Here is a 26,886-nt window from a genome sequence, read left to right on the forward strand (position 1 = left end):
CATTTTATAATTTAGCCATGCAGAGAGGAGGTTCAAAAGGTCACATTCTTGACAAGAGGTTATTGCAGAGAATCAATGAGGTAGGAAATATTCCTCTTGAGGTTTATTTAAACTATAAAGTAGGTGGAGACTAAATATTGGAAAGTATGGGTGACAGAATCACTATAATATGATAAATGTCTATCTCTTGCTCACCCAATTATTGACTAATAGCATTATATTTTATGCTGCGCAACATTTGCAATGATTGGTCTGACCACTCATATAATTAAGTTTTTTAAGAAATTGCATGACTCCTTTTTCATTGATGTTTTTTCAACTATCTAGATTGTTTGGTGATTATGAGATAATATACGATTGGTACTTTATATTTCAGTATGTAGATACTCAGCCAAAGCAGAAGTATATCACAACTGATGATGTCTTGGCGTATTTGCAGTTTAAATTTCCCGAATATCAACGCAAAAAGAAGAAAGCCCTGCAGGATTCTGTCCAAAAGTATCTCCAGGTAAACTAAGCTTTGATCTTAATTCGAAAAGTATTTTGGGGCATATAGTTCAAAATATACCTTTAGCTCCCTCTCCCTCTCCCTCTCCCTCTCCCTCTCCCTCTCCCTCTCCCTCTCCCTCTCCCTCTCCCTCTCCCTCTCCCTCTCCCTCTCCCTCTCCCTCTCCCTCTCCCTCTCCCTCTCCCTCTCCCTCTCCCTCTCCCTCTCCCTCTCCCTCTCCCTCTCCCTCTCCCTCTCCCTCTCCCTCTCCCTCTCTCTCCCTCTCCCTCTCCCTCTCCCTCACTCCATATCATTTCCCTCTCCCTCTCTCTCTCTCCCTCTCCCTCTCTCACTCTCTCCATCCCTCTTCCTCCCTCTCCCTCTCCCTCTCCATCTCTTAGTTTTTTGAGTTGCATGCTCAGAATTTCTACTCTCTAATTTACCCTATCCAATTTGCTGGTTGCTCAGCAGTATCTGAGCTTTCTTACGATTATCTGGTTTTCAGGATATTTTGGTTGAACGACATGGGCCACAGAGTAAGAAATCAAGAAAGAAAAGTGTTGATGTGAACGACGTAGTCAGTCTCACTTCTTCCAACGAGAGTGAATATGAAGGTTTGATTAATAACGCTTACGTTAATTAAATGAATCTCAAGCTCCCAAAAATATCGGAATCATTGAAGATACTCAACTGAAAACGTATATTATACGTCGTATAACTGGTTTGAAGCTATTATCAAAAACAGTCAAGTGATCACAACTTCAACTTCCAACCCACGCCCACGGCGATAAATGATTTGATGCAATACCCCTTTAAAAACTGAGCTCTCAACAGTTATAACTGTTAAGTTGGCAGTTTTGATATGAATTAATCAACTGACAACCTAAATCGAATTATGTTGATGCTTATTGCTTAATATCATGTTTTAGTTCTCATTATTAAACTTAGTATTATATTTATTTGCATGATATGGACATTGGATAAACAGTAAATACTTAATGAATGTTCTAAATAGGAGATAGTCGCAGAATTAAATGCTAATACTTTAAAACCTGCAATATTTAGAATTACCGTCTTGTATCCATTAATTCATAACTTCTCAAAATGTCAAATGTAATTTAATGCCAGACATTATATAAAACAGACATCTGGTCGTTTTATAAAACGGTGATCGCTTGCGGTCTGATTTTAATCGAATGTTTAAATCGAATGCATTTCGTAAAGGGGGAACTAGTAACTATAAATCGATTGATTTTATAAACCTAATAACTTTTCTGCATGCCTGTCGCTCGACGCTTCCTCAATCTGTCAAATTTCCTAAATATGAGTGCAACCTCTTCCAGCATTCACGGTCTACCACTTTGCAGCTGCTTTTTCACTGCTCCCAAGTTAAACTTGACATTAATAATTAATATCTTGACCGTCTAACTTTAAAACTAAACGCAAAATATGACAAGAGGAGGGGCAAGGAGGGGTAAAGGAGGGGTAAACACGGGACCACTCGCTCTTAGGTCCTCACCCACTCTCCATATATGTCATAATCGTCTCCAACCGTATGAATTACCTTTTAAGCTTTTACATAGAGGAACTATATATACCTCGCCGTACTGTTTAGTTCAGCTTGCTCTCTATTGAGTTTTATTTGATTTGCGTTGGCGATGTGGAAGTCCTTTACAGTTTGCTCCGACGTTTCAGATGTCAACGCAATGCCATTGATGGTTGCACAGAATGTGAACAGCCTGAATAACACTATGAGGAATGTCTACCAACAACAGTCCCAGTCCCAGCCCTGCTCCCCTCTTATCGAGCGGAGAGATAACCAAGGTGGCTCTGCGCCAAATTCCCCTAAAAGGGACTCGAGAAAAGGTAGTCATATCTTTACGTGGCTCACTTTCGTCATACTCGATTTTTAGCGGAGCTTAATTGCATTTTCATCCTAACCATATTTTTTAACATACTACGCTAATTATTCATAAAGAATAATTAGCGTACTATGTTCTGCAAAAGAAAAACCAGTCTAATCATATTATATCTATTAAATCAATCCATGATAACTGAAAAGTCTAAACCGTGTGACAGAAACCCTGCAGTTCTGCAAATATCATTACTGCAACTATAATTACTGCAACTCTAATTACACACTAATTACACTAATTACACACTAATTACACTAGGTTGGTTTATAGACAGGCAGCCCGGACAACGCAACCACTCGATAGCAAGCGAGCAGGCGTGTCTGGAGCTGCACGTTAACAATCTCCAGCACAAATCAATGGAGGAGTACATGAACCTGGTAAGTTTATTAAACATTATTATATTATATTGTTTATGTTAGGAGATCTGATGATTGTTTGCCTTTTACTGTCCAAATTAGTGATAAGTTTCATTTTGCCAGCGCAAAGAGATAAGTAGTGATGGAGTTATTAACTGCAACTCTAATTACACACTAATTACACTAAGTTTCATTTTGCCAGCGCAAAGAAATAAGTAGTGACGGAGTTATCAACTGCAACTCTAATTACACACTAATTACACTAATTACACACTAATTACACTAAGTTTCATTTTGCCAGCGCAAAGAGATAAGTAGTGATGGAGTTATTAACGATGAAATTGCTGAAGAAGACGAAATCGTTGCCACAAAGTCATCGGAAATATTCGAGGTATCTAGCTTTCTTTATGAAAGTGCGAAATTATCATGGTAGTGATGACTGCGTTTTCTAAAAGTAAACTCTATATTTTACTCGATAATCGATTATTGATTGTAGTTAGATCACTATTTTTTGTTTTATTTTTAGCTCCCAAAAGCGTTGATATCGCTGATCTCCGTATTTCGTCAGGTGATAAAGGAGAATTTAAGCAACAAAGTTGAAACCAAGTCTGAGGCTGACAGTGGAGATGCCGACAGAAAAGCCAGTAAAAAGACAAGTTAGTTAGCTCCCCAACAATTTGACATTCAAACAAAACGCTTTATTAAATGTTGCTTTCGATTTGTGGCCGTATAATATAATATATAATACATACCATGCTACGAAGCGGTGGGGGAATTGAAGCATGTAACCAATTTTCTGGGATGACAGGCGACCTGAGCGATTCTTCTCGAGCTGTCATTCATTAGGAGTACAAAGATTTTCCTCCATATTTACTGTACCGCCGGATTTGACATCTGGTAAAATGTCTGGTATCATTCTGTCACATATTGAATGGAAATAAACGTCCACTTTTCCACTTTTCTTCTGGCAACTGTTCCTATTTTCGCTGTTTTAGTTTGTGACCGTCCTTTTTATAAGGAGTTTGGCCCATGATTAGTTCATTATTGTTGGATGGATCACGTGCATAACTTTTGACGTCAAAATACATCAAGTCAAAATTATGAGATTGATTTTACGGCAAACCATGCCACATCAACATACCCCCTTCCATTGGACTCCATCGATATTTCATAATGTCATACTTTGCGGGTCTGTACTTTCCCATTGTTGGAGATAAAGGTATGGGGTATTCCTTTTACCTTCTCTTTAAACCTAGAGATGCAGAAGAAGACCGTTGTTGCTGTTGAAGATATAGCTCAGTCTGGAAACCGAAAGAAAAATGGTGGGGGAAATCGGAGACGGGAGTCCGCCCCTCATTACTCTAGAAAATACGACTCAGGTATGGCATAGCTTGGGGTTATTTCTTGACTAGTCTGTATGTATAAAAACCCTTTTAAAGAAAATCAGCGGCCAAATGACAATATGTGATTACTCGACAGTCGCTTGTTTGTTTTCAGAAGTGGAATGCGGATTTTTTGTGCTCAATTTTTGACTGTGGGAATTAACCCAGGAGCAATAATAGGGGAATACTCCTCTACAAAAGTGTAGTGTAAAAAAGTGTAGTCTACCCCCTCCGGTCACTATAATAAAAATTCAAAACATGTGGTAAAATAATTTAGTAGTTCAGTGATTAGGGGTACATCCAAAAAGGTTTATAGGAAATTCTTTTATTAGAGCTCATTTTCGCTAAATAATTTTTTAAAGCAGAATTCAAAGTTACTTATTAATATTACTTGACTAAACGTTTTGAGTGACCAAAGTTTCCCTGATGAAAGAACAGCAAAATCGATTTCGGTTTGCTGTAAAATGTATTTTAACAGAATTTTGGGAGCTGTACGCAGAACACAAACGTCGTAGTCGGCGCTACAGCAACCTTGATGTCTTCAAAGGTTTTATCTCGTTCATAAAAAGCAATCGCAATAATCGTGAAAGAGGGCAGCTCAAGTTTATATCACCGCCTGAACTGTGCTGAAACTTTGAAATATGTAAAAGCTAATTATCAATCATGTTGCAAGCCCTTAAATCCAATCATGTTACAAGCCCTTAAATCCAATCATGTTGCAATCCCTTATCCGATATGACAGTTTTCGTAGTTATATAAAAAGCTGCGCTGCTACAGTTTCAAAGCTTTTAAAATTGGTCGAGAAGTCATCTCCCCCTGTCACACAGTCAGGCACGTCCCTGTCGCTTGCTTTTATGGTAATATTCTCCGAATCCGTCAAACTTTCAACTTTTTAATCCCATAATCTGTCAAAGTGAAGTCTTTCTTCCGTTCTTGTCAGGGCCCTTGTATGGTTTAATTGTTGGGTTTTAATTTACCTAGTTGCTGTAACAAACGCTGTTTCGGGGCCCTCCCTTTAAGTGAACCAGTTCGAGCTCATGTTTTGTGCTTTCCTTCTAAGCTGCTGAAATGTTAGTTTGTACGTTTAATAATTTTATGTTGTCATATTTTATCATTAACACCTCTGTACTGGTTAAAATTAGAAAAGTAATGATATGTTATCATATTATATCGATCAGTTAGACTTTGAACTTATGATGAAACTTCGTAATTGGTGTAGAAACTTAGAAAATCTTTCAGATTCCAGAGATAACAAACAGAAGGAAAATAAAACTGAATCTTCTGAACCTCCAGCTGTTACCATCTTTAAACGTTAGTTGTTTAATCACACCTACTTCAAATAAATGTATCAATTGTTATTACATACCAATTATTATAATACCAATAACTCTTAAATTGTACCTTGCTATAATTCAGTTCTTACAAACTGCAACTATCATGGCCCATTAAAGGCTTCAAGATAGTCGAGACATGTTTAGTAATATTAACTCATGAGTTGGGTACAGCACCGATTGCTATTACCCAAATATTGATCGCTTTATTTATTGAATAAACTTAGAATGTTTGAAATTATTGGTAGTTTCTTCACGAGAACTGTGATAGCCATCTGGACATTGAAATGGGTGATGGGCGGCACTCACATTGTATTTGATTTAAGTAAACTAGCTGTGTGCCCGTCCTACGAACTATTAGTCCTGATTTAAAAATAAAAATCCGTTTGTCACATTATTTCGCGCCCTCCATAAAGTTGAATGCGAATATAGAATTTAATATGTTAACAAAAATAATGTGATAAAATCGAGAATTTTCTTCAACCATTTCGTTTTTTAACTTTCCCAAACACATTAATTTCTTGATTATCTTTCAAAATATGTACCAAACGTAGTTAATTGTTACCTTACTTGATAACATATTTTAAACTAATTACAACACTACAAATCTATTACAATTATTGAGAATTATGTAATGTAACGTGATGTAAATATTTTAAGCGGGCATATCCTGTCCAAACCCAGGTTGCACTACATGGTCATGAAGAATTCGTTGTAACTTTGTTTGAAAAGCATTAATATCATCCTACATCCTACATCATCCTACGGATTAAAATACAGCCCATTTAGCTTCTATCATTCGACTTTAAACTTGCCGCAGCAACTTTACTTGTTTCACTTTTCGCTTCATCCTCAGCTTCCGGATTGGCTATCACCAGGGCAGTGTCAGGCTTTACCGCCTCATCAGGATCCTCCTCATCACCCTCCGGAATTGCTATCGATGGGGCGGCATCTCCCTCCTTGACCCACTCCTTGACCTCTGCTTCTTTATGCTTTGCAAGCATAACAAACTCGGGTGACTGGGTAAATGTCGCGTTTTCTTGTACTACAAATTTGACTGGCACGAAAGGTTCATCCAGCGATGCCTTATTATATTCCCGCCACAATTCCTCATATTCCATTTCTGTTTCAACCCTGATCATCCTCAACATGAGCTCCTTGAAACTTTTACCTGACTCCATATTCTTCACCCTTCGATCGTGGGGTGCCAAGTAACCAGCAATAGCCGATATTAGAGCCGTTATCGCTCCCAGGCTGGCTGGTAGATATTTGCTGCCATCAAACATGGTTGTAGTTGTTGTTGCAGTAGCGAATATAATCTTAGATATGCTGAGGATGTTGTCCATGGTATCCCAAAATTGTGCCACGTTTCGGTGAGAGTCTGCCCTGGCTTTTGACATTTGGACGAATGCCAACCAGTTTTCGTTGATACCCATGATTGTTCACACCCTAGGGTTAACTAATTTAAGAAAATATCCATTTATTAAAGTGAAATGTGAAGGATTAAAAGGCATATTTTATTGAACTGCAGATACAATTAAGCAAATTATATGAGAAATAAGAAGTTGCGGGTCGCCTCGAAGTAAATCTTTTTCGTGCTCTCATGACAACTTTCAATCATAAGACTTATCACTTAATTACCTTGGGGCGACCGCGGCTAAAGAAAAATACTGATGATTTGTATTTTTTTTTCAACGTCACCCAACGCTCACAAGAATTTATAATTTTCTCGAGTAATTTTTACAATTTAATTAATACAAGTTTTAATGTAATAAAAGCAGTGAAAATATCCCTGACGGAAAAAAAGCTTTTCTAATCTTATATCAGGAATATGAAACTTTTTGAGAACACGAATTTTATCAATTTTAATTAAACTCACAAACAATTCCAGCCCAAAAGATCTTGCTGGCTTTATAACTTTTCATGACATATTAAAACACGCTAGTTTAAAATTGACAGCTATTAGGTATAATATACCTAATAGCTGTAAATTTTAAACTATATAATATACCTAATAGCTGTAAATTTTAAACCTTGGTTTTAAGCCTTGGTTTTGAAGTCCCGAGTTGAAGAAATCTGCGCATCCCAGTGATGGAGTAGAAACTGTCTGTCATCTTTATGGACTCTAGAGGTGAAGATGAGGGATCTATTTGAGATGTCAAAAAGCTTAGGGAGGGATTCGACGAACTCTGCTCTCTTCTTCAGGAAGGGGGCACTAGATTGTCGTGAAATCGGGGTTTTTAAAAGGGATTTCCACTTCTGGTGGAGAGGCTCGATCATCCTCTTCATGATGTTGCCCTGTGTCTTGAGGACGTCTCCAAAACCAGCATACTCCCAAACGGACACGACATCGTTCTTCACAGTAACTCTAGCTAACTCTCCCGCAGCATTACCGAAATTGTGCTCAAGAATAAAGAAGAGTCTCTGTAGAACAACTTGGTTAGTGGGTAGCTTGGAGTCAGGGATTCTGTCGAGGAGCTTTCCTATCAATGGAATCTCTCTTCTAGGCTTTCTTCGCTTTCCTTTGGAGGTTGACATTGTTGGTTGACTGATAATTACTCATCGTTTTTAGTTCTTTTAAACGTTATTGCCGGTGTCAGCACTTACCAGGGTTTGTTATGTGACTCGTGGACGCTACAAGGATGTCAAGGGCCAGATCTTGTTCAACATTCATTGACCATGGACCATGGTGTCCATGGTGTCAACGGTATCTTTTGGCTCACATTTCTGGACCTCGTTAGTCTTTAGTCATGTTATGCTGATCCAGTTAGTGACGAGCTATGAAGTAATCATTCGATCTCATTAATACTGATCCTATCAATGACGATCTATAGAGTTATCAAATTTTAAACCATGTTCAAACGAAATGCTTGGGTCACATTTATATTCGAGTAGAAAGTCTCAAAGCTCTAAATCAATCCAATCATTTAAAAATCTGCGATTTTCGTGTTTTTATGTGTATAAGAAATAGGGGCGTGGTCCACGGCCAGGGCGTGGTCACAGAGTTTTGAAAATATGTTTAAACGAAATGCCATCATCACATTTATATTAGAGTAGAAAGTCTCAAAGCACAGAAATGACGCTTTCATGTTAAAAAATGCGATTTTCCCTATTTTACCTGTATAAGAAACGCTATAAAAATGGGCGTGGCATGTGCGGACCATATCCGGAACACTAGAGTCAAAAAAATTTTTTTGGTCGTTCCTGACCCTATAGAGCAACTAATAAGATATGATGTCTAATTATTTGAACAACTTTTGGTAAAATGAACCACTCTAAGGTATATATAACGAAAACCAATAAGCCCAATCATGCTTAAGATAATAATAAAAACCTTAGATTGACGTACATAATATCACCTAATAGATAAAATTACAAACTAAAGGTTAATAAAGTGGCATTAAAGTTAGTCCATACTAAACCTAGTCCCTTGCCTTTCCATCGGCTCCTTCTTCGATAACCATTTCGGATTGGGTACCACCAGGGTAGTGTCGAGTTTCATATCACCATAATCGTTCTCAGGGACCGGTAACCCCAACTCCTCAGCAACTTCCATCACCTCACTTTCTTTCTGCTTCACCACCATTGTAAACTCGGGTGTCTTGGTGAATTTGGTATCCAATTTAACGATAAAACTAAAGGGCACGAAGGGTTCTACGAATAATTCCTTGTTGTATTCTCTCCATATTTCCTCATAGTCCCTCTCTGTTTCAACCCTTATCATCTTTAACATCAGCGCTCTGAAACCCTTAGCTGTCTGCGGCTACTGGGTGCCAAAGTCCCAGAAATAGCAGATACCAGAGTGGTGACGGCTCCCAGCACAGTTGCTATGTAGGGGCTGGGGAGTTCTAGAAGGGTTGCGAGGGTGGTTAGTGTAGAGAACACGATCATGGTTATACTGCAGATATTGTGGGTGGTATCCCAGTATTGTGCCGCTTTTGCGTGCGAGTCTGCCTTGGCTTTTGACATGTTGACGAAAGCCAACCAGTTTTCAGCGATACCCATGATTGTACACACCCTAAGGTTAGTAAGTAGTATGTGAAATCTTTCATTTATTGAAGTCTGAAGGATATTTAATATGTTCACGGAACTGCAGATAAAATGAATCAAACTATATTATACAGTTTTACACTAAGAGCCTTATTAATTACTAAGAGCCTTATATATATTATACAGTTATACACTAAGAGCCTTATTTTTTACACGAGTATTGAGACACAAGTTCGCCAGATCTATCCCAAAACTTGGCAAAGAGGGCAAGAACAACAACACAATTCCTTACTGGACATTGTGAACTAAACTACCATATTAATAAGTTCAAGCCGACAACGGTCCCTAAAACTTGTCCACACTGTCTCATGGAAGAGGAGACAATGAACCACTTTGTTGGTCAGTGCCCGAAGTGGTCTTTCCAACGAGGAGGATACTTTGACTCCTTCTACCTTAGTGTGACAGACATAGTGGACAAGTTCTCACTACCAAGGATCATCGGCTTCATACAAGCAACAAAACGATTCACTAAATGCGGAGAAAACAAAGTTTAAATTTTGTCTCCATTAATAAATATTTTACCAGGGTAAGCACAGGGCTCCAATGCTCTATCTTACAGTAGTCATGATCTACCCTATAGTGATAATGACCACAGCTCCACAGCCCCCTACGAATAAGAAGAATATAACGAAATACGATGTAACGAAACGCAAAAAGTGTACTTAAAATACAGAATAGTTACATAGTTATCTGGTGGATTCGTGTAGTGTTATTGAGTCTCATGAGTTGATAGTTCTTTTATTCAAATTTTTGATTGTTTCTGAATAGACTCAGTGAAGACAGATTCTAATGGAAATAAATAGCTGAATAAAGTATCGAAATTTCTACGTCATACTCATATTCTGAAATAGTATTAATTTAATTATAACGATCAATATGTATATTAAAATTTTGACGACGAAATTTATTTTAAACAAAATATATAACTGTAAAATAGTTATCCACTGTATTTTACAGTGGATAACTTTATCCTAACAGTGCAGTATCAATTGTCGCAAGAAATCAGAATAATCAGAAATAATTTGGAACTCCCAAAAACTGTCTATTAATAAGCATAGTTACAGAACTGAAGGAAGTCACTCATTATTTTTCCAGAGATTTTTAAAAGAAATTTATGCAGATATCTTTGAATTATTACTTGGATTATTTCATATTTACCAACAATCTTCCAAATATCACAATTTGTTCGCTCACAAATCTGGTTAAAAAAGGCAAAAACTGTTTGGTCACGTGACATGCCAGTAAAACATACATTATATTTTTAAAGGTTATGAATAGGGTTGTGGTTAGAGTCGAGGTAAAACCGTTTCGTTTGGCTGCAAAACCGTAAAAACCCAAGTCATGTGATAATTTTTGGGCGAGCGAAATATTTAATCTCATAATAAATGACAAAATTTACCCAAGAAAATTTCGCCATGATGTTTTCTATATTATACATCATATTCGTGCAGAGTAGACCTTAAATTACACAACGAAAATATAGCGTAAAGCTGATATTAAAGTAGCACGAAGATCAGGAAACGGAATTAAATTAAGTTGCAGAAATATATATATTAAATTGTTCATGACCGGATATGAAAATTCTGTGAGCAACCAGAAAAACAAACAATCCATTAATTCCTGAAGTAATCTCACCTTCAATGTGATTAACATTCTTTAAAATCAGATTCTCGACCTTAGTTGGAACAGTCATTTTATTTTATTTTAAAAGCGCTTCCCCGAGAGGTTATAAGACATATTTTGGTCACGTGATGACATGACATGCTAGTAAAACATAAATTCTATTCAGGGTAAGGTACGACCGTTCGGCTGCAAAACTTAAAATACACAAGTCACGTGATAATGTTTCGAAATAATTTGAGCCCAATTTTTTATCCACGGAAGATTATACAAATATTTGGCCGGCATTACAAGGATTTGTTATAAGAATTTAAACAGGTAATACAATAATATTTAGTAGGGGCACCGTAATATTCAATTATATTCGTTAGTATTTGGATTGCAGACGAGTGTGTGACTTATTGCCATATGGGAAACCGGAAATACATATAATAGCTATTTCAATGATCCGTTACTTTTCAGAGAAAATGCGGCCCAACACGGAAGGTGTAAGCAATGACGAAGAGGACGGTGCTGCGAGCCGGCGCGCGTCCAGCAGCACTCGGCGCAGATCTTCTCGCATGACTGACATTCGGGGATCTTCCTACAATGCTGATAGAGGTATGTTGTAAATAAATATTATAAATATTTCATGCTGTATTATAAAAACCACTTACGTAGCTAATATAACAATGTCAAATCAACCGTTTAAAATGCTCCGTTTTAAAATATCCTTCATACCTAAAATATTATGAAACAACCATGATATTTCATTAAATTAAAGTCAAAATTAGATTAATTAAAATATTTAATTAAATCGGTTGTGTGATTTGAAGGTGCTCCTATCAAACTTTAATCTTAAAATCCCTAAAATTTTGAAAAGAGCATTTTATTGCTCAACTCCAGGAAATAACCATATAAGGTAATGTTTTAATTCACAGAGAACCCTCGACTCTTAGTTAATAGTTTCCGCCACTGATTTACCACTACATTTATTGCAGCTTTATTGATTACATACAGGTTCTGTCGTCATCATAAGAAATGGCGAGAAATTGTGTCGTCTTGCTCTATAAGGGTAACAATTTGTACAAAGACTATATTAAATAGTTTAAATACTCCCTTAGCTCATTTATCAGCTCGATTGATACATTTTGTGACCTCTTGTGAGTTTTTGGCGTACCGGCGCTGGGTTTGTTTTTCACAGCACCCTCTCTTTTGGCGTTCAATTCATGTGTTTTTTACACGGTCGTAGAATGGGATTAAGCTTAACTTTAGAATATCACTTGTTAACTACTCTTACTGAAGGTGGGTGCTAGGATGCGCGGCGTTTAACCACTATTTCTACAGAAATAATATGTTAAATATGTTTCATAATAATCGTGGTTGACAACACCCACGCTAACTCATAATCGTGTAACTGTACAGGAGCACGTCAGGCGGTAAAATATATGCAACCACTTACTTTGCAGGAATAATTCAGTTCACTTGAGTTTAGCCACAGCTGTGACATTATGTCATTATGTGACATTATATGACATTATATATAATGTCATTATGTGACATTATATGTGACATTATCTTGATACCCCCGTTAGATTAACCGTGGGTTATTCGTAATCATTCGAAATTATCTATCCTGTTGTTTTTTATAATTTTTTCGTTTTTGAGCTATTTATAGATTTTGCTGGGTAAGGGGAAGCAGTCAGAGGGATATGGTAAACGTTCTCATATTAATATAATATACCGAATACGGTATAACACTGTTGGCGTGTTTATCAGCTATTTGGATTCATAGAACTTAGAAAAGTAGACTGTGAAGACATAAATAGCTATACTAGTGGTTTTTCGTTCCCTAATGTTAAGAGGCAGTAGCGGGCTGCGATGGAAACATTAAATATCTTGGCTTTCTTAAATCGCTTCCTTGATAAATGTATTTAATTGCAGTTGTAACAAGAATTGCGCCCGTTGTTTCGTTTTGGCGGACGCTAGATTTCCATTCACTATAACTTTAAGTATAAGCTCCAATCAGCTCACCTCATAATAATAATATTGATAAATTATGCATTATAAATACGGGAAACACTTGAAATTCAATTCAATTGCCGTAGAACTTAACTTGTATCTGTAATTCAAGAAACTGTAAGCAAAAGTAAACTGTACTCGTGTACACATCAATACACTACGCGTGCCACGTACAAATTGGACTTATAACCTAATATTATACATAACATAGTATACATTAAAATACACTCCGCGCATTCATTGACCAAAGGCTATCTTTACATCACATCTCCGCAAGCAATCCTCGCGCATGCGCGCGGCTTTTTCGTTGCATGGTAACTAAAGGAAGGAAGGAACACGACATAATACTCAGACCTACCTACCGCAATCTCCAAAATCCACGTTTTTCTGCAAAAACCTCCATTCGTAACCTTTCACTATTGCCTTTTTACAAAAGGGTGTGAACGGAAAAAATAGTTCAATTTAAATAGTTTAAAACTATCATAGGTGGCCACAATAATGAATTGAATACTTTTCAGAGTACAGAAATTTAGTGCAGACGAGTATAACGTTCCATGATATGGCTGGCGTCGAGGAAGTTACTGAGGTTTGTGATAATCAAATATTTCGCACAATTCGCGCTACTTTGAGACAGGCAGATTTATCCATAATGGCAATATTTATAATGTTTCCAATATTATAATTCTTCTCATTAGTCTAGTTGTCAATATCTGAGATTTTTGCTTCTTGTAGATTATATGACTTAGACTAGTGTCTAGTACCGAATATTTCCACTAATTGGTAATAAAGTGGAAATCACGTTTCAATTCAACTACAGGGTGGGCCAAAAGTCAGTACCCATATGCATACGTTGGGTCTTATTGGGCCCTCAGTGACTGAGCTATAAAGGCCAACGTAGGGTACTGACTTTTGGCCCACCCTGTATTTCTAGCACACAGTCATATTACCGATAACTTATTAAAATGATTGTAACGACAATTAAACCAGTTTAATAAACTCCAGGACATATCACGATTACTAGTCCACCTGCTACACCCTGAGATATTCTCCACGCTAGGAGTCACTCCCACACAAGGGCTCCTTCTTCACGGCCCTCCTGGGTGTGGTTAGTTTCTAGCTTCACATTGTAGTAAATTCCCCTATTTTAGTTAGTTTCTCTACAGTCTACACATTATAGTTAATCTCCATATTTTAGTTAGTTTCTCTTCACATTGTAGTAAATTCCCCTATTTTAGTTAGTTTCTCTACACATTATAGTTAATTTCCATATTTTAGATCCTGGTCTGGTTTCGGGATCCTTTTCAGTTAGAGTACACCAGGTTTTTAACTTTGATGTTATATTTTAATTTTGAGATTTGACCGAAGTGAATTCGCATCTTCTCAATTGATACATCACTCCGTACCTTGTTTAATAAAAGTGCACATCCAACAGGTAAAACAATGTTAGCAAGTGCAATAGCGGGGGAGCTGAAACTGCCCTTCTTCAGTGTTACTGGAACTGAGCTGATCAGCGGGTTTAGTGGGGAGAGTGAACATAACATCAGGAGCTTGTTCAGACAGGTGCACATTAAATTAACAACTTATTCCTTATCTTAACCAACAAACAAGTTATTGACGTCATTTCATTGACGTCATTGCTGTATTTTCTTACGATCAAGTGTCTTCATTTGAGCATATCATATTATTATATATTGGAACTTTCATGTCGTATAAACGGGTTAAACTGCAGTATATAGCCTTTTTAGAGCTGCAGTATATAGTGTTTTAGAGCTGCAGTATGTAGCGTTTTAGAGCTGCAGTATATAGCCTTTTTAGAGCTGCAGTATATAGTGTTTTAGAGCTGCAGTATATAGCCTTTTTAGAGCTGCAGTATATAGTGTTTTAGAGCTGCAGTATATAGCGTTTTAGAACTGCAGTATATAGCCTTTTTAGAGCTGCAGTATATAGTGTTTTAGAGCTGCAGTATAGAGCGTTTTAGAGCTGCAGTATATAGCGTTTTAGAGCTGCAGTATATAGCGTTTTAGAGCTGCAGTATGTAGCGTTTTGAGCTGCAGTATATAGCGTTTTAGAACTGCAGTATATAGCGTTTTAGAGCTGCAGTATATAGCCTTTTTAGAGCTGCAGTATATAGTGTTTTAGAGCTGCAGTATATAGCCTTTTTAGAGCTGCAGTATATAGCGTTTTAGAGCTGCAGTATATAGCGTTTTAGAACTGCAGTATATAGCGTTTTAGAGCTGCAGTATATAGCCTTTTTAGAGCTGCAGTATATAGCCTTTTTAGAGCTGCAGTATATAGCGTTTTAGAACTGCAGTATATAGCCTTTTTAGAGCTGCAGTATATAGTGTTTTAGAGCTGCAGTATATAGCGTTTTAGAACTGCAGTATAGAGCGTTTTAGAGCTGCAGTATATAGCGTTTTAGAGCTGCAGTATATAGCCTTTTTAGAGCTGCAGTATATAGTGTTTTAGAGCTGCAGTATATAGCGTTTTAGAACTGCAGTATATAGCCTTTTTAGAGCTGCAGTATATAGTGTTTTAGAGCTGCAGTATAGAGCGTTTTAGAGCTGCAGTATATAGCGTTTTAGAGCTGCAGTATATAGCGTTTTAGAGCTGCAGTATGTAGCGTTTTGAGCTGCAGTATATAGCGTTTTAGAACTGCAGTATATAGCGTTTTAGAGCTGCAGTATATAGCCTTTTTAAACTTATCATCATGTTTTTGCAAGTTTACAAAAATATGAGGTTACATACTCAACTGTATTCAACTCACCTAACTAAATTGTTCGATGAATGTTCCAGCTGCAATAGCTTTATAATCTTATCTTATATAATTATTTTACATCCTTGATTTCAAGTTATATAATTCTCTGTACAGGTAATCACAGTGCTCTATGATCTTATTTCTGCAGTATCCAAGAAGCCCCGCCATTAAAGTAGACAACTTGTAGCGTAGAACAGTATTGATCTTATACTTTAGGTTACTTTACTTTAATCTGATAGATATTCGGGAAATGTTAACATAAGTCGTCGAATTGTCGAAAAGTAAGAAAATGCGAAGTTAACAGACCACAATATTATGAAAGTTTGAAATTTAAAGTTTTGAACCATGTACTGGACCCTCTGTAATATAAATGTTGCAGGCAAGATCATTGGCGCCTTCCATCCTGTTTATCGACGAAATAGATTCTATCTGTGGTAAAAGAGAGGAAGCTTCAAAGGATATGGAGAAGAGAATAGTGACGCAGCTTCTGAGTTGTATTGACGATCTGGGAGCTCGAGCTGGGAGTCACGTGCTCCTTCTAGGTGAGACGATCAGCTTGAGATCCTCATTTTGAGTTCAAGACGAATGAGAATATTGAATAAAATATGATTGCCCAAATTTCAGTTAATTGCCCCTGAGTTCCAAGTGAACATTAAGATCATATACTGAACCCCAAGGATATCTCCTGATTAGTATGATCTACCATCAGGAGTCATTTGGGACCCAAATTTTGGATCATCGTAAACCAAGGGACTTCCTAACTTCGCAAGAAAATGTCAATTTCTGCGGTCACACGTTGAAAAGTTGTTTTATGTAGCGCGTGTTGACATTTTTATATCGCAACATCTTCAGTTGATCACAAAACCACGTTTTTATCGCGCGCGCGCCGTGACAATGTGGAAATCCTTGATTTCATGTCTTAACTCCTCAGCTGCAACTAGTCGACCTGACACTATTGACGGTTCCATGAGACGTGCAGGACGGTTGGATAAAGAGATTTGCTTAGGAATACCCAACGAGAGGTATGTTTTCTATTGAACACAGTTAAGACGACGTTCAAAAGATTCGAGATACACTTGGCTTATAGCGATCAATTTATAAGCTTGCAGCCTCGACCGCTATTGTCTCAGTCCAGACGTATTTAAATCTTGGCAACACCAAGACCAAATAATCTTGCATTACCTGATACCTCCCAGAGGCGGCTCGTGGGTAGGGTGTTTTAGCGAAAGTGGGTTTAGCTTTCGAAATACACGTAAATTGGGGAGGTATTACCTCCCCATCACTATCACTATATACGTCTGTTGTAGCGTTGCAACCTCATGTTCATCATGTATTATCGAATAAAAATATAACAGAACGGGAATATACATGTAACAAAGTTGCCTGCTTATTATTTCATACATTTTACTTTGACGCGGTTAATTTAAATCTCACTACTTTTCAGACAGCGGATAGCCATTTTAACAAAGCTGTGTGTTCCCCTGAAGCTAGAAGGAAAGTTTGATTTCCACCAGATTGCCCACAATACTCCTGGCTACGTAGCTGCTGACCTTGTATCCCTGGTTAGTCATGTTTGGCCCACAAAACCTTAATACTGTTGTTTGGCATATTTCTAAGTAGCTACAATAGAGATAAAGAGAAAAATTCCATTTTGTTCAAACAATAAAAATGTATATATATATGAAAAGCTACACTGTGAAAATTAATCCGGTATTATAATTTTCAGGTTAGAGAAGCCTCGCTGAACGCAGTGTCCCGTACCTTGCCCTCTCTCCTTGCCACTGTCGAGGATCCCAAAACTACATCCTCCTCAAGCTGCGACTCAGAATATTTCAATCAGCCCTCTAAAAACTCTTTCAGATCCATGCTCAGTGATACGTGAGTTTTAATGCATATTTTTATTGGCTGCCTAATACCACGTCAAACCACGTCAACCACTATTTCAAACCATTATAATAGATTTGTATTTTCTCTGCTACCATTGGAACACATGATCTATTGTTGCACTGCTCTTGACTCTTGAGCTTTATTTTTTCATTTGACTATGTTAGGCATTTAAACAATATTTAAAACAGAGATTGAAACATTTCCATGATCACCTTCCCCAAAGAAACAAATATACAGCAATGTAGCGAGTTCACAGGTGATCTTGCTCAAACATAGACATGGTAACAATTATCTCCACGACACTGACCGCTAATCCACTGATCACTGCGATCCAAGGTGTTGCTAAAGAAGCGACTGTAGCGCCCGATGCTCCTCCTATCACTCCAATACCAGTGGTTATCCCACATGCAAGGGTTAAATTTCGTTTACCAAAGTATCTTTCATCGTACATGATAGAGCTGGCCGCCATTTGTGTCATCCCATACGAAAACATAACTGTGATGCTCGTTAAAGCAATGATTATCAAATTTTGTTGGATGAGAAGTACGGCCGTGTAGCTGACCACATTTACAGCAGCTAGTAAGGTGAAAACAAATCTGAAGTTAACTCTCTTTCTGATTTTAATTGCAACAAGTCCCCCCAACACCGCAGCTCCGTTTGCCAAAGCCAATGGAAGAAACTCTTCAGTAACAGCTTCGCAATGTGTGCAACTTTGTTCAACTTCAGTTGTGTTGGATAGCTGTATCCAAGATGGGAGAAGTAATATTGTTCCCCAGCCGTGGTATGTTAACGCCGCTTTGAATATGCTCATTTTACATATTCTAGTTATAAAGCCAGGCACCTTGAGCGCAGGTTGAAACTTTACTTCTGATTCGCAGTCTGGAATATAGCTGAGAGGGGCTACCATAAAGAAATGTAGGATACAAATAGCGAGAACAAATACTGGTAGAGATGCCATCAAAACAAAGAATCGCCATCCAACAACATCCAACAAGAAATATCCTAAAGTCGGAATCCAGACTCCCCCAAACGTAAAAACCAAATTCGAACCAAACAAAATTGTTTCAAAGACCTTCTTTGAAGAAGCTCTTTCTGCTATCAGAACATTAAAAACTGACAAATTTAACCCGAGGTAAGTCCCAACGATAACTCTCGTTATGAGGAGGATGTAGTAGTCCCCGTATATTGCACAGAGGATAATGCTTAGTGAGCTTCCGTATAAAGATAGCAAGGTTGCTTGTCGTCCTTTCAGCCTGTATCGTATAGGATTAGAAAAATAGATTAAAGTAAGTTAATAACATGTTGTTAAGAAGAGAAATGCAATTATTTGGACCCTCGTCTTTAGATAAACACTAAACAGTAAACACACGTGCTTATATTTACAATTTCATTTTAAATCCTGTGAAATCGATTATCTGGTTAAAGTGGCAATGATATAGTACATCGACTTCTCGAACATTCCCTTCGTCAGATAAATGTATTGACTTACTGATCAGATACGAATCCCCCAACGAGGGTTGTCGCCCCAAAGATAGGTACAGGACACACCCGAGCCATCCTTCCTGTATCTTGCTAGCACCACTCTCACATGAGGCGTATTGGGTGAGGACACCTGTAGTTATGAAGTTTGTTGCTTCTCGTAATACCACTTTTATGTTACTGTAGAGTGTAGCAGTGATAAATTCAGTTGTTCAAGAAAATTCTGTGAACTTGTACGTGGGGAAGGACCTCGAAAATGAGCCTAAATCTAAAGTGACTGCGTGTTTTACCGGGCAGGTATAGTTCAATTCCATCTCCGAAACTAATGAGCAGTCCCATTACGAGAAGTATGCAGTCCTGCCATGTCCACGAGCTCTCTCGCCTTACTTCTTGAACTATTAAGGCGTGACTTTCTGGACACAAATTATCCTCCATTTTACACACCGTAGCTTCAGGTTTTCGATCTTTACCACTAGGGTAAGTGATTATACAATAAGTTCTAACTTCTTATTTTAATTTTGTAAAGTGATCACGAATCTCTTTATTGCCGGTAGTAGTATTTCACTACATTCCGAGGGACATGAACCAAACGATTGGACATAAATTAATATGCAAGTCGGTCAAATAAAGCGTCACAGTAAAAAATGGGAAATGTTGGACAACACAAAACTAATTACAGCTATAACGTGCGGAGCTGTTATTGTTTGTAACGACCGAGCTGGACTGAAGTTCTACATCGTATAATGCTATTGTTTGAAGGGTTATGAGCTTGCTGGGTGTCCTTACTCCTTATTCACCTCATGATAATTGTGGTTTTACATTCTGCACATTTTGTACCTCTACAGTTACATTCGCGTGATCTTAGCCTACTACTTGTATTTAAGGAATCGCTGCAATATTTTGAGTTATAACAAAATAATGACAGTATCGGAAGCAGTGAAGTTACAGTATACCTGGAGCTACTTTTAACAGCCTTCCAATATTATCTTATCAAATAAAATCTTACAATTGTGCCCCTTCGTTGATTTAACTTTTCACCGCCCACTATTATGAAGGGCTCCCAAAACAAAGATGTGTACCTACAAAGCACCTATAAAGTATAGTCCCAAGTTTGGTATGATAATATTTGATTTTTTAGCTGACTAAAGAAACTGAAACGTACAGTAAAAAAACTGATTTGACCAAGTGAAGAACTTTGATTTATTGTTTTTCAGAGTGAAAAGAACAGCAACAATAGCAGAAACGATTAAATGTTCCTTTTTAAAAATCAACATCTAAATATCGATGTCACAGTTTTCAGTGTCTTGAGTAGCAACTTAAAAGCGTTCCTTTCTGGGATTTTAAATTACAAGGTCATCTCAAAAAAGCAAAGAGAGTAGTAGAAAAACAGACTTCGTGTAGGAATTAGGATTGTAGCTGCAGTAAAAGCACCGTTTTCCACATAAGTCTTATGGCATGGCATCGGTTTCACGAAACTATTGAGACAAGTGAACAGATAGGTAGTTGCGTTGTTGTTGACCCCAATCCCATATCCAGAATGACAAGCCACCGTGATAACCATACCAGGTAGAAAGAAGGGTACTGATTCTCTTGTCACAGCTGCCCCATCTTGTACCTTCATATCTTGTTCGCATGGTTCTTCAAACTGTTGGATCGTCTCAAATATCACGTCTTTTAATGTCAGCAAGTCGAATGTGGTGTTTGTTGATCGGATTTTGGAGCGGCTGTTTAAGCAAGCTGTGAGTACGGTCGTCTTCTGCCGAGCAGTTTGCGAAACCTCCATGCATTTTCCAGATGGTTCATGTTCGAGTGTAACCAAGTCAGTGCCCTTCAATCTTGAAATCCAAATTGAAGTATTCGAACAGGGTCCCCAGTTGAGATCTTGTGATGTGGCTCCTAAACACTTCTCCGTGCTCCGTCCACTACTCCGTCTATGTATCAGTAATTCTTGTTCTTCCTCTGTAACCATGTCAATTAACTCGCCGAACTGCTGCTTCGTTTCCAATGCTCTTTGTACGGCCATGATGCAGCTCAAATTCCCGATGATGGTGAACTTGCTTTTAACTGGAGCTGTGATAGGATCCTCAAGCAGGGAGCACACCTTAGTCAGAAAGTTGTATGATGCGAAGTTACAGAGGTTGGTAAAGTAGCAATACTGTTCACATTGCTCCAGTGAATCAACAGGAAACTGACTGGTCGGATCGGTGCAACAGGCCGGCTCACCTTTTTGATAGCAAAAGTCCATCAGGTTTTCCATATGCTCATCTAAAATATTGTCCTCGCTAGAACCTGAATAACCGCGCGCCGCGGCAATTCCTACGTTCGTAAGGATGACTAGAACCAGCAGCAGGTTACGTGTCATCTTTAGGGCAGCGAAGAAAGCAAATGGCTGACAGAGTCGTTCCTCGAACTCGAACTATTGACCAATTTTCTTAGAAACTCTTTATAGTAGATCTTTCGGGACAGCCGTGCATTGTTATTCTCAACTTGGAATAATTGCTATTTTTCTATAAGTTTGGAGTGAGCAAAAAAGAATTCTTTTTTATTTCATGAATAATGCATATATATTTTATTCATAAAATAAAAACGGATTCTTTTTTCTTCTTTTTTTCTACGTTCAGAGAGTCCTCTGTTTTTTATTCACTTAAATTATCTAAGAGATTCAATTCCTCAGAAATCCGATACCGATACCAGAAGAGAAGCTCAACAAAATCAGTATAACGCTGAATGACTTCCTGGAGGCGGTCAAACACGTGCAGCCGAGCGCGAAACGGGAAGGTTTCGCAACTGTTCCCGATGTGACGTGGGATGACGTGGGAGCCCTGACGGAAATTAGGGAGGAGCTGACTATGTCCATCCTGGCTCCTGTTAAGTGAGTACTCTTTTGTCAGCTAGATCTGTGTACTTTTGTTCAATGATTTATAATTATACAACACGTTTATCTTGTTCTCGACGAGATTAAGTGATAAACTTCAGATAACATTGCAAAAAATTTGAAAATGAAATGTTTAAACTCAAACAACCAAACATGTACAATAACAGGAGTATGTCAGTGTTTTGTGGTAAATATGAGAAGTTATTCTCAATTTAAACAGAATATAGTAAAACTGATTTTCTGTTTCTCCATCTGTTCTGTATTAAACTAGCTAAAGATTGTAAAGTTTTGAGAGATTGTTAAACCGCTGCAGCAGCTGACACTACCAAAACACTTTCCCCCTGGGCAACGGTAACCACTTGCACTGGGTCACCTGTAACTACTTCGTCACTTCCCCTTTTCATGAATACACTGAGCAGCGTTCGTGTTGATGATCTGCTAAAATCCAACCTCGAGCTCAACTTAACACTCAGCTGTTTCCTCTTCTTCACTACCACGTCCTTCGCAAATATCCTGAAACCCTTGTTCACCATAATGTACAGAAACGAATTGCAGAAGGCGTTCAAGTAATACAAACAAGTGGAGAGTTTCCTGACGGTAAAGCTCGGTTTCACCCCGAACACGTGATACAGAATCTCCGTCACTTCCCTTACCGTGTGAGAAGCTAACAAGACCAGGCAGATGGAAGCTGTGGTGAGGATGGCTGTTTTGTTGTTGTGAGGAAGGGACCTGAACTTCTTCCGAGCGAAATGGAGGAGTTTGATGTTTAGTCCGATTGTGAGGAGTATTGGGAGGTCTGTTTGGAGGACGTTGATCCAGGAGAGGAGGGTGTGATGTTGACGGTTGTGGTTAGCTATCATGCAGTGAACCCCAACCTCATTCTCAACCTCACTGACCGTAGTGTCCACTCTCAGTACTAACTTGAGGATAGTTTTAAGGGAGGACCATGTCCAGATGGTACCTGTCAGCAGCAGGCTACTCCCAATCCCCTTCACATTGAACAGCCGGCGTCGGACCGGATCATGGCATCTCATGTACCGGTGTAGCGAGATAGCGAAGATAAAGGACACCGTGCTGATAGCAGGTATGTTGTGACAGTAGATCATGACCTGACACACCACGTGACCCAGAACCCAGGAGCTGTAGATGAGTGTGGTCACGTGGGGCACTATTATCAGCAGACAGAACAGCAGGTCTGCTATCGCCAGCTGCTTGATCAGGAAGATGGTTGGTTTTGCCATCCCGAACTGTTGGGTAGTGCTGTTGTACTGGGAGGTAGCGTAGATTACGAAGGAGTTGCCCATGATGGAGAATAAGGCTGCCAGGGAAATGTAGAAGAGGAGGACGTGTCGCTCGGAGGGGTTGGAGATGATGAACACCCAGCTGTTCTCGGTGGCGTTCCCGGAGTGGGTTTCGTGTTTTGTTGTGTTCATTTTAGATGTGAAGCTGAGCTTGAAAGGAAGGTGTTAACCATGGGACGAAAATAAAAATATATTACAAATATTATTTAACATGCTTTTTTATGTGCTTCCTTCCTCGGGGGAATGTATACTTTGCGACCTTGTATATTTTACTAAGAAATGGACGTACAAACAATTCTGCAACAATTTTGCAATTATGTTGGTACAAGCCTCGTGAAAGCAACGCAAGGGTAACAAAATGAATAGCACTTAAATTATAAAACAATGTAGCTTGCATTATATAAAGTATATAACATATAGTAAGAGAGGAAACTTTGGAACTTGTTTTGTGTCTATATTTACCCTCTCATACATCTAACAGAACGTCGTGGTGCTCTAACACTAAAAGCTTTAAAGAATGTTTAGAACAATGCACCTCTTGAGCACTTCGTGTTTGGTCATGATATTTCCATGGGAAGGAAGCTGCATTATTCATATTCTTTTACATTTAAACAGACTCAAGTGTCAAGATAATGGAATATGTACGTGACCTCAATATTTAATGTTTATACATATTACATATCTAAAGATCTGGGATGCTGGTGTCATAAGGTTGAAATTTTTAAGTTTTGACGATACCTTGCCCTCAACAATCGGAAATCTGTTTTCTGTTCCCCATCATGCTTAAAGTGAAACATTTATAAAAGGCAGTCGCAGGGCAGAGGGTGCATAGTTATAAATAGTTTGAACTTTCGTTAACCCTAGAAAAATAATAAAGAAAGTTAAACAAGAACGTCTCCAATTAAAAGCAAGATAGAGCTTTAATTAAGGTGAAGCATACTCTTCTAGCTGTGGAACAAGCACAGTAACTGAAATGTCGACTATAATTAGAGAGTTCCTGCTAACATGACGGTAATTGGGCGTACCTTGGTCGGAGTCTGTGTGATTTCTAACTAATTGCTGTAAGAAATAGCATGACCAATTTACTTGGTTGCAAATATCTTGAAATGACAAACAGTAACCAACTGAACGTGGAAGAATAACGGTTTTTACTTTTTGATGTCTTGAAATGAATGATGGTCTCTCTTTCTGTTGAGGTCAACGGACGCTGGCCTCCTGCGGTAAGTGGAAGGCCTTCTCGCCGTGCCCTCGAGTGCAACTCCTGCTAGCTGCACTCCAGGACTCCCTTAAGTATATACTTAATTATAAAATAATAAATATGCAGAAGATGTGATCTGTTGAAATAGTATAAAAAGGAGGACTAGTAGATTATTCACACTATATTCGGGAGAGCTAGACTGGAGGGGTTCGCAACTGCAACGCTAAGTGCAAAACAGAAGTAGAAGATATGTGAACGTTCCCTGATAAATAATATCCGTTTCCGCAACTCCATCTTACCTCAACTAGAACACTTTTTACACTGCCACTTTCCAGCTAACCAATGTCAATCTCCTCACTAGTTTCAATATTTTCGTTTGCTTTTTTGTCGGTAACACTTATTAATAACAAAATTTCCGCAGATATCCGGAGAAGTTTGCAGCGCTGGGACTGACCCGAAGTCAGGGCATTCTGATTGCCGGACCTCCGGGATGTGGTAAAACACTTCTAGCTAAAGCAGTCTCCAACGAAAGTGGTATCAACTTTATATCTGTTAAAGGTGAGAAACAGCCTACTAGATGATTAATCTGGTTTAGACCACTTTTCTTTGTACAACTTTCTTACACATAATCCTTCAATTATGATCTGGTATTTGAGTACATAGTCAAAATCCTACCTTGGCAAAATGCTGAACTCTGTCCATTTGAAATTGCCAGATTCCGCCTGAAGTTCACTTAAAACGACTGTAGAATATAGATTAAGAGTAGCAAATTAACTATACCTGAGGTTGTCAATATAATATTTACAGGGCCTGAGCTACTGAACATGTATGTGGGAGAGAGTGAACGAGCAGTACGGACAGTCTTCCAACGGGCCCGGGCTTCGGCTCCTTGTGTCATTTTCTTCGATGAGATCGACTCTCTGGTACCCAAACGGTCCTCTTCAGAGGTTGGCACTTTGCAAATGTTTAGTTTTATTGTTTTCTCAGATACCGCGTAATACTTATCAACGTGCAATTCACTTATTTCACTGATTTTCCAATGAGTAACACGTGCTATCTCCTAGACAAACGCGTCAGCGCGAGTTGTCAACCAGCTTCTAACGGAAATGGATGGACTGAACTCTAGGAAGAACGTTTTTATCATCGGAGCTACCAACAGGATAGATATTATAGATCCTGCTATTCTTAGACCGGGCAGACTCGACAAGGTAATTTAAGAGCGGATTTGTGAAAACTGCAACTATTGGCAATTTGGCGTTGATAATAAAGAATGGTTGCTTATCCAGTTAAAATTCGATCAGTGACAACAACTTGAACGCTTTTTCAGACGTTGTTTGTTGGGTTGCCCAACGCAGAAGATCGGTTAGCGATCCTACAGACTATCACTAGAGGTGGTAAACCTAAACTACATTCCGATGTGTCTCTGAGTGAGATAGCTGACGCGGCTCAGGGATACACGTTAGTTTTTAAAAAGATGCGGGTTTCAACATTTCTATAGGCGCTACTGACCCATTTTTCTGCACCTTATAATTATATTCTGTAACGATCAATTTATATAAAAAATAAAACATGCTCTGTATTTGTACATTTACTTAGTTTCATGCATGATAATTGATAATAAAGATGTAATATTTTTCAGTGGTGCTGATTTATCTGCAATTGTACGAGAAGCCTCCGTGATCTGTCTGAAAGCTGACATGCTGTCTGGACGAAGTGGTGACAACTGTCAGGTGGCCAAGGAACATTTCACCAGAGCTTTGTTAAATGTGAGACCATCAGTCTCTCTCACTGACAGACTGCTGTACGAACAGATGGCTAAACGTGGCCTGGACATGTCTGTGTCGTTATGAGAGCGACCGTGATGAAGGAGAGAAAGCCTGTAGGAGTCATTTTCATTTTTCATTGTGATTCAAGTTTATTCAAAGCCATGTTTGTTAAGAGTTGAAAGAAGATTTCGGCAAATTTCTGGATTGAATGCAAATGAAAACTTTTGATATGTATGCTTTGCTTCGGGTTGACGTAACAAGATGAAAATGGTATATGTATGATATGGTTTTCAAAGAGAATATCTTTTGATATTTATTCAGAAACAATTAAAGACTGACGAAACTAATTTATTAAATCTGGTTTATTGGGATCATGCTTTATTATTTCTGTATTATTTGTTTTAGTTATTCGAAAAACAATTGAGATGCTTTTTTACTTAGTCATATAAATCTAGCTGTTCGGACGGCAGATTTGTGTAATA

General features: G+C 38.3%; 1 protein-coding gene across 3 annotated transcripts; it reads left to right on the forward strand.

The window, feature by feature from the left end:
- Window positions 1-26,672, forward strand: LOC134818298 (nuclear valosin-containing protein-like). Of its 3 annotated transcripts, none has more exons than XM_063827793.1 (23): window positions 1-80; window positions 377-508; window positions 993-1,101; window positions 2,183-2,353; window positions 2,662-2,780; window positions 3,061-3,150; window positions 3,328-3,415; window positions 4,016-4,138; window positions 5,381-5,452; window positions 11,605-11,742; window positions 13,662-13,729; window positions 14,146-14,248; window positions 14,576-14,703; window positions 16,278-16,440; window positions 16,830-16,920; window positions 17,343-17,460; window positions 17,625-17,776; window positions 21,939-22,136; window positions 25,060-25,196; window positions 25,446-25,585; window positions 25,703-25,846; window positions 25,966-26,096; window positions 26,278-26,672. In XM_063827793.1, exons 1-23 carry the CDS (start codon window positions 18-20, stop codon window positions 26,486-26,488), a joined length of 2,889 nt encoding a protein of 962 aa, XP_063683863.1. In that variant the 5' UTR covers window positions 1-17; the 3' UTR covers window positions 26,489-26,672. The 3 variants fall into 3 exon arrangements, with proteins under 3 accessions (XP_063683863.1, XP_063683865.1, XP_063683864.1); XM_063827794.1 differs by having other exon boundaries at window positions 13-80; window positions 440-508; XM_063827795.1 differs by lacking the exon at window positions 5,381-5,452 and having other exon boundaries at window positions 3-80.
- The last annotated feature ends 214 nt before the right edge of the window (window positions 26,673-26,886 follow it).

The sequence above is a fragment of the Bolinopsis microptera genome, chromosome 7, assembly GCF_026151205.1.
Source record: "Bolinopsis microptera isolate Bmic1 chromosome 7, MBARI_Bmic_1.0, whole genome shotgun sequence".
Classification (NCBI taxonomy): Eukaryota; Metazoa; Ctenophora; class Tentaculata; order Lobata; family Bolinopsidae; genus Bolinopsis; species Bolinopsis microptera.